The 12,876-nt window shown below is 40.5% G+C and overlaps 1 protein-coding gene across 4 annotated transcripts in view; it reads left to right on the top strand.

The window, feature by feature from the left end:
• GAB1 (GRB2 associated binding protein 1) overlaps nt 1-12,876 on the top strand; it is a 98,172-nt gene that overhangs the window by 80,703 nt on the left and 4,593 nt on the right. For 2 of the 4 annotated variants that reach the window (XM_056855587.1, XM_056855588.1), the window contains 4 exons: nt 8,289-8,378; nt 11,146-11,239; nt 11,487-11,610; nt 12,110-12,232. In XM_056855587.1, the coding sequence (XP_056711565.1) occupies nt 8,289-8,378; nt 11,146-11,239; nt 11,487-11,610; nt 12,110-12,232 (431 nt within the window). The remainder of the gene's footprint in view (nt 1-8,288; nt 8,379-11,145; nt 11,240-11,486; nt 11,611-12,109; nt 12,233-12,876) is intronic. The other 2 variants (XM_056855589.1, XM_056855591.1) reach the window with 1 other exon arrangement.

Here is a 12,876-nt window from a genome sequence, read left to right on the forward strand (position 1 = left end):
TCTTTGTGTTGTTTTTGAAGCCAAATCTTTGAGCATGTCTTGCATATTTTGGAAATGAATGTAATTTCAATATTGCTTTTTAGGAATACTGTATATTGATTTGTGTGTGTTTATGTATAATATGCTTTTTGCTGCTCTAACCTTTCAAAGCTTGCATGTTATGGTGATGGTATGTTGGAGGCAGCATTGCTAGCAAACGGAGATTCATTCACTTTGAAATAATCCTTGTCTTCTATCAGCACAACTGGGTAGTGTACATATAAATCAAACACAGTTGATACTTTCAGGCTATGATATATACTCATATTATAGATACAGCATGAAAAACATTTCCTCTTAACCTGTGATAAAAGAATTGTACTCATATTTAGAATTTTCAGTGAGACGAAGGATCTCAAAGAGATATTGTTCAAAATGAGGATTTTGTAGCATTGCCCTTTTCTTCAATAGTCCTAAAGTAGTCTGCACTAATGACCAATATAAGGTCAATTCTGTTGGCCAATGCAGAGGTGACCAACAATGATTTTAAAGCCAGAGCCACAAATTGCAATATGTATTTTCTATGGTCCAGATTTTTTTTAACAGAAGGGAATTGATTGGGAATCATTTAAGAAAGCAAGAAAATTTGATAGAGCTTTATACTTCAGAAAAAGGTCTAATGGAGAAAAGGCAACAAGTCACAACCATATTGAAGAACTGTACATGCATACACGTATCTGTGCATGACCACGCATACACGCTGTTGCATTTTGCTTAAGGGGTAATTTATGACAGACAACCTTCCTTCAAAATTGGTTCTTATATTTGCCTTTGGTATCTAGCTTTGTGACTATATTGAGGATGTAATACTGATTTTGGCCAATGCGTTCAGGGTAGTACATAACATTTCACATGCTGTGGTAAATTATAAGCACCATTGTAAATCACTTGTTTATTAGTTATGACATCTGCCTAGATATGAACAAATACTTTATTTATCTATCAGTTGGATCCAGTGGTTCCCTGCTGGCAAGTGAGTCATCTTCTGTTGGAGATATTTGGGGGAAAGGAACCCTTTGTGCAGTGGAAGGAGTCATCACAGTAGGAGGGAACCACAGGGTCCAATCATGTATATATTTGCTTAAATTTAAAAAAAATCTACAGAATTGTGTAAACATAGTATTGAGAAGGACCTGCCTAATTATTGGGCATTGGGGCTAGGTTATCCATATCCCAAATGTCAGACACTTGGCACATCTCACACAGATGATAAGGCTTCTTCAGCTGAAAATGGAATCAAAAAGTTGTTTTTTTATCCACATGTCATTTTCATCACAGGTTCAGGTTAAGCGTAATTTTCCTTTCTTGCATTTGTGTGGTTTTTTGTTTGTATACTATTAGCATAATTTAAAATAAGCAAGAAGGGCTTTCTAGCAGAGGAAACTACGTGATTGTATGCGTATACCATCAGGAAAGGAAACTGTGTGTGAATAGAAGAAAAATAAGAAATGGAGTGATTTTTCTGGACCCATATCAATCTGGCTTCAGGCTGAGATTTGGAACAGAGACTGCTTTGGTCGCCTTTGCTGATGACCTCTATCAAGAACTAGATAGGGGGGATTTGACCCTACTAATTCTGCTGGATCTCTCAGCAATCTTTGATACTATTTACCATAGTATCCTCCTGAGCCACCCCTCAGCACTGGGACTAAGGGGCACCATGTTATGATGGTTCATATCCTATCTGGGAGATCGGTCTCAGAAAGTGGGGTTGGGGGATTCCTGCTCTGTCCCATGGCTGTTGTCCTATGGGGTCCTGCAGGGCTCAGCCTTATCCCCCATGCTTTTTAATAGCCACATGAAGCCCCCTGAGAGAGGTCATCAGGAGGTATGGGCTGCGATGTCACCAATATGCAGATGATACTCAGCTCTACCTTTCTTTTCCACCTCATTCTGAGGATGCTGTTGATGTTCTGAACCGGTGCTTAGAGTCAGGTGAATGAGGTGGATGAGGATGAACAAGCTGAAACTTAATCTTGACGAGTCAGAGGCTCTCTGGGTTAGTAGAAAGACAGACCAGGGACTCCTGTCTTGAATGGGATTATACTCTCCTTGAAAAGCCAGGTTCTCAGTTTGGAAGTGCTGCTTGACAGAAAACCAGGTGGCTCCAGTGGCTCAGAGTGCTTTTGCCCACTGTTGGCTGGAGTATCAACTGCACTCATTCCTAGTTCAGTCAGATCCAGCCACAGTGATCCATGCTTTAGTTACATCCAGACTGGACTATTGCAATGCACTGTACTTGAGGTTACCTTTGAAGAGTTAGTGTAGAATGCTGTGGGCTAGGCTGCTGGTCATGGCCAGCTACTGGCCGCATGTGACCCCAATTCTTCATCAACGGCACTGATTACTGATCCATTTCCTAGCCCAATTGTCCTTTAAAGCCCTGCATGGCTTGGGATTCGGGTTTCTAAAGGACCGTCTTCTCCCATATGGTCCTACCAGGGAATTAAGAACACAGGGAGAGGCCCTCCTGACTGTTCCACCAATCAAACAAGCTCATCCAGTGGCCACATGAGAGAAGGCCTTTTCAGTAGCAGCCCCATGATTATTAGGGTTGCCAACCTCCAGGTGGTGGCTGGAGATCTCCCTTTATTACAACTGATCTCCAGGCAATATAAATCAGTTCCCCTGGAGAAAATAGCTGCTCTGGCAATTGGACTCTATGGCATTGAAGTCCCTCCCCTCTCCAAACCCCACCCTCCTCAGGCTCCAACCCTCCAAAATCTCCAGGTATTTCCCAACCCTAATGATTATGGAACAACCTTTCATTCAGTTCCTCTTAGAGGACTCTGACTCTCAGTGTACTTATTTTGTTGCTCATTTTTTGGAGGCTGCAGAGAAGAGACAAAGGGAGGTGTTTTTAGAGATGAACAATAAAACCATAAAACTTAAATAAGATCCAAGACCTCGGTCTAAGAACAGGGGGAAAGAAAGAAAGGAATAACCTCCCCAGGGAGGTATGCATTTCAGTCTTCAGGAGCCAGCTGAAGACTTTTATTTAGGACTGCATTTGACTAATTTAGTTTTTAGTTAACTGGCAGCCCTAACTGAGATTTTAAATTATTGTCTCGTAGGTGTTTTTATAATTGTTGTTTTATTTACATTTTTATCTGTTGAAGACTGCCGCAAGGTAGAAAGGCAGTGAATAAATATTTTAAATAAATAGCTACCATCCAATATTGAATATAGCATCTTGGAATGGCCAAGCACCCATTCTCCCATGTTTTTTATTGTGGGTTGCCACTTTTGCTATTTTCTCAAGAGCTTTTATGTTGACCATTTTACAACTCAAGAGCTGGAGTGTGCACTCATCCCAGGGTTGTTTTTTTAATAGAAAAGATAGCAAAGAGCAGCAAGTTGATACTTCTCTGCACTGCCCAATTATTTAATGCAGTATGGATCTCATTTTTCTTATGTGGGAATGGTAATAACCATGTAAGGGCTGAATTTGGGGCTGTGGGAGTATTATGCCAAGGATAAAATGTGATTGGAGTGCCCCTTGTTTAAAAATATTCTTAAAGACTTAGGTTTCAAGTGCTACTGGTGGTATTGACCTTACTGTAACTGATTATGGTATGCCAAAGCTGTATTCCATTTCACATCCCTTTGACATTTCATTACGTTATCAATGATAAGCCCATAGTGGTATAAATTGTTTTCAAGGGAATTTTCACTGATGTGGGCAATGGATATTATTATTTCTGTATAAAAGTAGCCAGTGAAACATGCTCTGGTTAACTTAAATAAAGGAATATTTGTTTTATTATTAATTTAAATTTCTGCTCCTCCCTTCAGTCCATGACAAGCCCTCAGCGTGGCTCACAGTTGTGAATTGATGTAATTTATTGGATTATAGTGTACAAGCGGGTTGTGTTTACAAACCTGTTAAGCTAGCTATTAAGCTAGCAGTGCTGGAAAGCTTGAGAAGATACAGTGGTCCTCATGCTTGATCCCTTTAGTCAAGTGTTAGATTTAGGGGTCAGTTCCCCATCTCCTTGATCTTACATAGTCATGCTTATTCAGCAGAGGGCTGTACTGTACCCTACTAGAATATGTATGTTGTTGTTTATGCAGTTGATCCAATGGCTCCTTTCTGGTAAATCTTCAAATAAAAAGGAATCATTGGCTTTAACTTGGCAGAAGGGAGCCATTGGTTCCAGCCCTGTTTTCTATATGAAGCATAAATAAAAATATGCAGCAGCAGTAAGGACAGAAGTAATGACTACTACAAAAAAGAATATATAGTTAGTCGTAACAAGATTTTAAAAACTCGCAGTTAAAACCAATTTTGATACAATAAAACATATTTTTACAATGAAAAGTTCTTAGCAAAAGCAGCACCGTGGCATATCGCTTCCAAAGATCAGACTGTTCTATAAACAATGCTGCATATTTAAGATTGGAAACTAGCTTTCTGTATCTCCATCTGTCTTATTCTATGGTTTTATAAAAAATAATTCTATGGTTTTATAAATAATATCTATTAAAAGAAAAGCTGACTGTCATCGTCACTCTCTGTTGCCCTGCAATTACTCCTTTATTGGAACAGCAGCACCAAAACGTTTTGTAATGTGCTGGCAATAAAGTTGGCATGCACACCTGATATTTCCAAAGAAAGTGATATACCATTAGCTGCTGATTACTGTTACTTATTAAATACAGACAAGTGTTGCAACGTAAAGTAAAACATTTCAAACCCATCATTATGTATTTGAAACATTTTTTTTCTACAATTTGTTAATTGTTAATCCTGTAGGAGGGGCCATGGCTCAATGCTAGAGCATCTGCTTGGCATGCAGAAGGTCCTGAGTACATTTGTTTATTTACTGCATTTATACCCTGCTTTTCTTCCAAATAGGAACCCATAATGGTTTACAACATTCTCCGCTGCAGAGTGCAGTTCCTCTTCCGCTAAAGCTTCTGTTTGCGCAATGGCCCGTTGAAAACCATTAATCTTGTGCAAACAGAAGTTTTAGTAGGAGAGGAAGCTCATTCCACAGCTGAGACCGTCGAGCTGAACTTGTTCATAAGTTCCAGGCCACTCAATGCTGAACTGCTGTTCAGTGCGATGTCAGCTTATTAACATAAGGAAAGAACAGAGAATGTGCATAAATGATGTTGCTTGTGTGTGTACATTCAGATGAAGGAATGGAAATAAGCACAAATTGGCAACATAAACAGGGAATTTCACCCAGTCAAAATGTCTAGTAGCCACAGGGATGCAGTACACACAAAAAAACACGGCAAACTGTTGTCAGAGTATTTGAATTTGATGGAGACATGTCATACAGCATTTGATCAACACATAATGGGTTGGATCCAGGCTGCTTTTTGCCTAACCTCACCCAATTCTGTTCTTTATTATAGCTGCCATCCCCCCATGTCCCCCCCCCAAGTAGGAACCATGATTCCCATCATAGCTCCCTATGTTCATTAGGAGAAAAGCTAGTTGGCTCCAGCCCATTGTATCCTAGTGGAGTGTATGAGTTAGGACCCCATTACTTCTTTCCGCTGAGGTGGAGATGGAGTGGAGGAGTCATAGGAACCAGCTCTATGTATTTTGCCTGGAAAAATGTATACAATAGTTTAATTATGATGGGTTTGACCCTATGCTTTATCAATTGAAGATGACAACAGCTGCAGATCTTTACTGCATTCCAACCCCACAAGAAGTTCTTTCTGGCCCTGGGGAAGTTGGATCCTGGGATTGCAGAACCCATGTTCACTACTAGCCACATTTGTTGGGGGACTTGACAAATATTGTCATTTGTTGGGGGACTTCACTGAGGATGGGTAAAGTGCAAAATCGCTCTTTTGTCTCTTGTACCCTCAGTGCAGTCTCCTGATCCTCATGGCTCCCACACCTCAGGGAATCAGCTTTCCTGTGGCTAGAAGGGATTGGAAAGGGAAGGCAGGACACAAGAAATACTTCTGATCCCTGCGCAAATGGATTGTGAGAAACAACCCAATATCAGTGTATACACAATGCCCATGCCTTCCTGGGGGGGTGGGAATAGTTAGTAGTCGTGCACAGCCTCCATTTAGTTTACATTCACTAACTTGGATGCCAGTGTGGTGTAGTGGCGAGAATGTTAGATTAGGAGTAGGGAGACTCAGGTTCAAATCCCTACTCTTCTGTGAAACTCACTGAGCCAGTCATTCTAGCCATTCTAGCCAATGGATAAAGAGAACCATGTACTGAGCTCTTTAGAGGAAGGGGGGTTCACTGAATTCTGCGGGACAAAGCAGATGCTATAAGCTGGCAAAACTTGCCCCATGTTATCAGAGTTAGCTCTACTGTGGCATCTCAGGTTTGGCTCTACTCTGGCATCTCAGAGTTCATCCCCGTATATGATAATGACTGTCATTCACTCTTTGGGGGAAATAAATGTGCTTTACTTGGGATACCATTGCTGCTTTTCATCCAGATACTGGGTTGCCAAACCACCACTGAAAATACTGGCTGGCAGTTATCTCTTGTAAGCAGAACCTGCAGACATACATTGCATCTCCGAAGGGCTTTCCACCACACCCATTGCACACATGGCTTTCCCTAGGCACACATGTAGTTATAATGCATGTGTGACCATCATGCGCAGTCATCTAAATGTTGTTTTCATGCTCTCCTCCCCAATGATGAAAGTGTGTTTCTCCTCCCCACTGAAGAAAGTAAATTTATCATGCTAATGGCCTGCAGTCTGGAAGCTTACAAGCCCATAAGGTCCCTTTGACGGTTACAGGAAGGAACAGCTTCAGCTGTGCTTGTAGATCAACTTTGCTGAATGTGACCGTGATCTCTGAGTCAATTAATGTGGCTGTTTTTTCTGCAGCAGTGCAGTGGTGAGAACCACATGGTGCTCATCCCCAAAGGCAAATGGTGGCCCATAACAATATGTCTTGAACATCACTATCTCAAAAAATAGCATGTGGATCTCAGCTCTGCACGTTAGGATGTTATGAATCCACTCTGTACCACCAAGTCAGAGGGAAAGTAACGCAAAATGAATAAAAGAAGGAAATGATTAACAAAGAAAAATATAAGCATAATATATGGACAAATTAATTAAAAATGACTGTATTTTAAAATAGTTTAATACAGTTAAAAGTGATATAAACAAGCTCATATTTGAGGATCATATCAGTTCTATTATCTCAATTCTGTACTTCTTTAACTTAATGTTGCAGCACAATTTTGTTCTAGATCCAGATTGGAAGCAGTCTCAAAAAGATGTGGGCATTTTCTCAGCTGGCTCAAGCCCAGTGGGCGGGCATTCCTTGTAAAACTGCAAGGCATCCCAGTTATATTGCCTCCTGGTATCCTATATATCCTGAGAGCCAGCGTGCTGTAGTGGTTAAGAGTGGTGGACTCTAATCTGGAGAACTGGGTTGGTTTCCCCACTCCTCCACATAAGGCCAGCTGGGTGACCTTGGGCTAGTCACAGCTCTCTTAGAGCTCTCTCAGCCCCACCGACCTCATAAGGGGTCTGTTGTAGGGAGAGGAAGGGAAGGAGATGGTAAGCCGGTTTGGTTCTCCTTAAAAGGTAGACAAAATCGGCATATACAAACCAACTCTTCTTCTTCCCTCTTGCTGAGTTTAGGCAGTTAGGTACAGGACCCATGCTCTCTTTGCAATGGTGATGCCTCCATGTCCATCATGTATAATATGGTCTTTGTTGGGAAATAATGGTGCATCTTCCCTCGCTGAAGATAATGTTCCTGGGCACACGCTGGCTGAAAGGGAGAACAGAACTGCATGTGGTTTTCTTGTTTTGACGGACATACAGTCCAATCCTAAACAGATCCTTCTGCATCCTTCTAAGCCAGTTTACTTCATTGGACTTAGAATGGTATAATTCTGATTGGACTGGTTAGGGTGGTACATGTATCCAGTTTGGTAGCCTGACTTTTCAAGGCTCCAGCAGTTGGGGACCTTACTGCAGAATCCCTTTGTAAATATTGACATTAACAAGACTGCTTTATGAAATACCATCTCATTTTATTGTTGGCATTATACCTGTTCTACATGTTGTTTCCTTCAAGCAGCTTCTCTGCATGCCTTCTGAGTACAGTGCTTCCGCGCTTGCATGAGCTCTTAGCCACGCTGCGGAACTCTTCCCACCAGTTACTTGCTTCTGCTTCATCTTTTTTGCTAGGGGCTTGGCAACTTGTTGATAGGATTCCCCCCCCCCCCCAGTTATTGTTTTTTAAAGATCATTTTATTAAGAGAGACTCTTCTTTTTACCAATTAGGTCAGAGCCCTAAAATTTTAAGACCTAAGCCACATGGTTTAGAGCGAACAGATTCACAAACGATAGGTGAATTTACTACAAGAAGAAAGGGTATGTACTCTGGCGCTGCATGATCTCTGGGGCACTGTGAAAATGTTTTCTAAAAGCAAAACTCTTGTAAAACATTGTCATTGGTACTCTCGTCATTAGCACATTAGCCAAAATATTTCCTTCTTGAGCAAAGACATCCTAACGGCAGAAAAACATGATGGAATGGAATGTATGTTGAAACAGCTTTTCTCAATTCATGATTATTTGTGTAACTGTTTATATTTAAATGGTTTTTTTTACCTTCCTTTAGGTTATTGTAACTAACATTTCTAATGTGAAGGGCTCCCAGATATAGGACATTTGTCTTGTGCTGTTAAGATACAGTAAGAAAGAGTATTTGTCACTGGAAGTAATATTACTATACCCACTACCAGAACAACATTGAAAAGTTGACCAGGATACAATCAACTTCATTTCCCCAGAAAACCATGCTTATATGTAGTTTGTAATCCTGGCCTGAATGGCCAATGTGGAGTATTTTCAAGTCTTTTCAACAGTTGTTTAAAGTGCATCAAAGTAAGTTAAAAGTATTTTTCCCTAAGTCTTTACCTGAGAACTTTACATTCCCCTACTCAGGTCTATTCTATGGGGTTTATTCCCAAGAAAGTGTTCTTAGGATTGCTTGAAAAGCAACAAACACTTCTCAAGCAGCACAGTTCCCTGAGATTGCTACATGCGAGCATTTAGAGAAGAGTTTTCTCTTAGGGGGTTACCGCACTTTGTATTCCCAGCGATGTATTAAGAGTTTGAAAACATTATAAAAAATACTGTTCGCACTTTGTTTGGCCCCTTTAGCTGTGAAGACGTCTTCCAACCATTTATTAGCTGTGGCATCCAAACCCTTTTAAAGCGATGTTTTTTATAACATTTTCAAACTCTTAATACATCGCTGGGAATACAAAGTGCAGTAACCTCCTTAGTCTTATGGAAATCTCTTGACTCAAGCGTTTTAAAAATAGTTCTTAAACCCTATTTGAAAAGGAGTTCATGTTAAGTTCATGTGACCAGCTTCTTAAATTGTAGAAGTCTAATTTTTATAGAAAGTAGTAGTTGGAGATAAAATTTGCATTTTAAAAAAATCACTGCATAATGTCATGATATAGCTTTTTGCTTGATTTCTTAAATAGCATAATTTCTATTAATTTTAATGAGGACTGTTACTAGACTTTTCCTAACTCTACTAATGTCATACTGAGATCCAGTTAGGGATGTTAAGTCATTGTTAGATTTGTAATTATAGCTCAGATTAGCTTGTACTTAATAACCTAACTGAAATTAAAGCGTTGTCTTTATATTGAAAGCAGTCTCTAATTATATTTTCCTAACAAACAGATCCAGTTTGAAAATTGTCTATTCACATGTGCTTCATGATCAAGCCTTGTGCTCCTACATTCCTCCTCTTCCACTCTGGTTAAGTTAGTTATGTTTGTCCTTTAGACTGAGCAAACTGTAGTTTGCTGTTGCGGTTAGAGCAGAAATTTTAGTTTGAATTTTCCCTCCAAACCTGGATTACAAATTATAGTTAACCATAGTTTGCAATCCTAGCTTGAAAGGCAAACACAAAACTTAGTTTGACTATTTGGATATAAACTAGGCTTTACTTTGCACTAAAACAAAAGTAACAAATTGAATAGGAGTGTTGGCAGCGGCGGGTGGTGGTCAGGGATTTGGTCATGTAATTCCAATCCATGGTTTGGCATGTATGAACAGAAACATATAGTGGCGGAGACCGGCTTCCTGTTCTCTCTGTAGATGGAGAAGTATCTACAAAACTAGTACAGCTACTGGCAGCCCATTCCTGAAGGGGGGTAGATCCGTGGTGGCTGGGAGCAGCGCAGCTGCACCACCTCCTCAGAGGTTTCCCAGCCACCGAAAGGAAAGAAAAAAAGCGTTTTCAAAATTAAAAAGGGAAAATGCACCCATAGAGTTAAGCAAGGCGACGCCACCATAAAAGGTGGCGTAGCAACGCCACAGCTCGAGGGAGCGTTCCCGGGGAGAAAGGGGTTTGGAAGCTGACTAACATCAGCTCCACCCCTTGGAACACCCCAGAATGCTTCCCCCATGCTGGCGTGGGCTTTCCCTTCCGGGAATTCCCTGCCTGCGTGGCTGCTCTGGCAGCGGGGTCTGTCACAGCCCCGTGGCTCCTGGATGCTGGCGTGTTTGCCCCCCGGGGCAGCATAAATGCCACTTTATTCTGTGATAAGGTGGCACTTACTCCAGTGCAGGGTCACACTGGCTCCTAAGAAGCTTCCCCTTACCCCTTCAGGATTGCAGCTTTCGGCAAGGGCCCTTCAATACATTTAACCACATTGTACCTGCTAGAGACAGCTCTTTCACATGTGCAGGCAGACACTGAAAACTCCAAGGTGTTTAGAAGAGGCGACAGATCTAAAGAACTGCTGTTTTCTTCCTCCTAAATTCTGGAGAGTGCACACTTGATCTACAAACCCAGCAACTCAGTGTGTCATGGACTCAGTCATAACCCCAGTCAATTCAGTATGTCATGGACTCCATCAAAAGAGCCTAAAAGTCAAACTTTGAGACCATATAGTACACAATTGTTTTTAACAGTCTGCATTCAGAACTTTCAAATATTGAATGCAAAGTTTATAATACTCAAATTTTGAGAAATAAAATGTATTTTAAGTGTTATCTCTGATCTTAATATTTCCTTTGTGAAATTATTTTCTCACTAGCAATCTAGTTCATCCAAAAAACTCAATTTCCGTTTCCTTCAAAGTTCAAACTTGTTTATTTCCTTATGTAGTAAAACCAGCACCTCTCGAAATAAAACCTCTACCTGAATGGGAAGAATTGCCAGCTCCTGTAAGATCTCCCATCACCAGGACTTTTACACGAGAGTAAGTCATGCATTTATAACAGAATATAGTATTTCAATCAAATATGAAATAGGTGTGTGGTGTAATAGGTGTAACAGAAGTCTTTTTAAATGTGCTGTGTATTGTTCACACTAATTTTGTGCATGCTCTGAGGTTGGGTTTTTATTGGCTGGGTTTTTAATGGTTTAATATTAATATTAAATATTAATAATATTTTATTAGAAACATAAAATCTAGGCTAACTTTTAATAAAGAATTCTTGTCATAGTTCCTCCAGGTTTCCCTTGTCTTCCCGACCTGATTCAGTTCACAGCACAACGTCCAGTAGTGACTCGCATGACAGCGAAGAGAATTATGTACCTATGAATCCAAATCAGTCCAGTGATGACCCAGTATGTAGATTGTATTTTCACTTTCCTGTGAAAGCATGTCTTATTTTGAATATTTTAGCTGTAGGATGTGGGGGTGGTCAGTTTTCTTAATAATGAGGGGTAAATTGTAAATATTTTCCATATCTTGAACTTGTTTTTGACAACCTTACAAAAGAAAAAATAAAATGTAGAACTGGGAATCAATAAGATGTATATTGCATGCTTCAAGTGAAGGGTATGCTTCCTTCTATATTATTTTGATTTTGTGATACAGGGATCAGATTTGAGGTCTCAGTGTGCTAGAAGATCTTGGATTCAGTCTAAGGAGAATGAGTATAGATTTAAGCTCATTCCTGCTGCTGTGTCCCAATCTTAATAGTAATTAAAGCAAGAGCTGATTGTCAATGATGTCGCTCTTCAGAGGCAGGGGAAAATTTATCATCAGTTTCCAATATGTTGATAATTACATTCCTATTAATACTCAAATTTGCTGATTTAATTGTTTTCGTTACAACTTCAGGTTTTGTTTGGCAGTAGTAGTCTTGATGGTGGAAGCAGTCCTATGGTGAAACCTAAGGGTGATAAACAAGTGGAGTACTTAGACCTGGACCTAGATTCTGGAAAATCTACCCCACCTCGCAAGGTAAACAGAATTGAATACTTGAGATCTAGGGTGGAACTCCTGCTAAACAAGCTGAGCTGCTAAAGCAGGTGACATCTTTCTTAGGTGACAATGAGCATTCTTTGGGGGAAGGGGATCTGAGGCCCACTGTGGAACATAAGTTATCTTAATAGTTTTGTGTTTTTCTCCAGCTTGGTGTAGTGGTTAAAAGCAGTGGTTTGGAGCGGTGGACTCTACTCTGGAGAACCGGGTTTGATTCCCCACTCCTCCACATTAGCGGTGGACACTAATCTGGTGAACCAGGTTGGTTTCCCCACTCCTCCACATGAAGCCAGCTGGGTGATCTCGGGCTAGTCACAGCTCTCTTAGAGCTCTTTCAGCCCCACTTACCTCACACAGTATCTGTTGTGGGGAGGGGAAGGGAAGGTGATTGTAAGCCGGTTTGATTCTTCCTTAAGTGGCAGAGAAAATCAGCATATAAAAACCAACTCTTCTTCTTCTTCCTTCTTGTGTTGTTTAAAACCAGAAGAATGACAAGTTGTTACCAAATTGTTGGAATATCGGTTGATAATTGGCATGATAATTTGATAGCAGTATCCATGGAATTCTCCAAGCATTGTAAAAAAAACCTGAAGTAGTTCTGTTCAGTCCACCATAGACATGAA

Source organism: Euleptes europaea, chromosome 9 (assembly GCF_029931775.1).
Source record: "Euleptes europaea isolate rEulEur1 chromosome 9, rEulEur1.hap1, whole genome shotgun sequence".
Lineage (NCBI taxonomy): Eukaryota > Metazoa > Chordata > Lepidosauria > Squamata > Sphaerodactylidae > Euleptes > Euleptes europaea.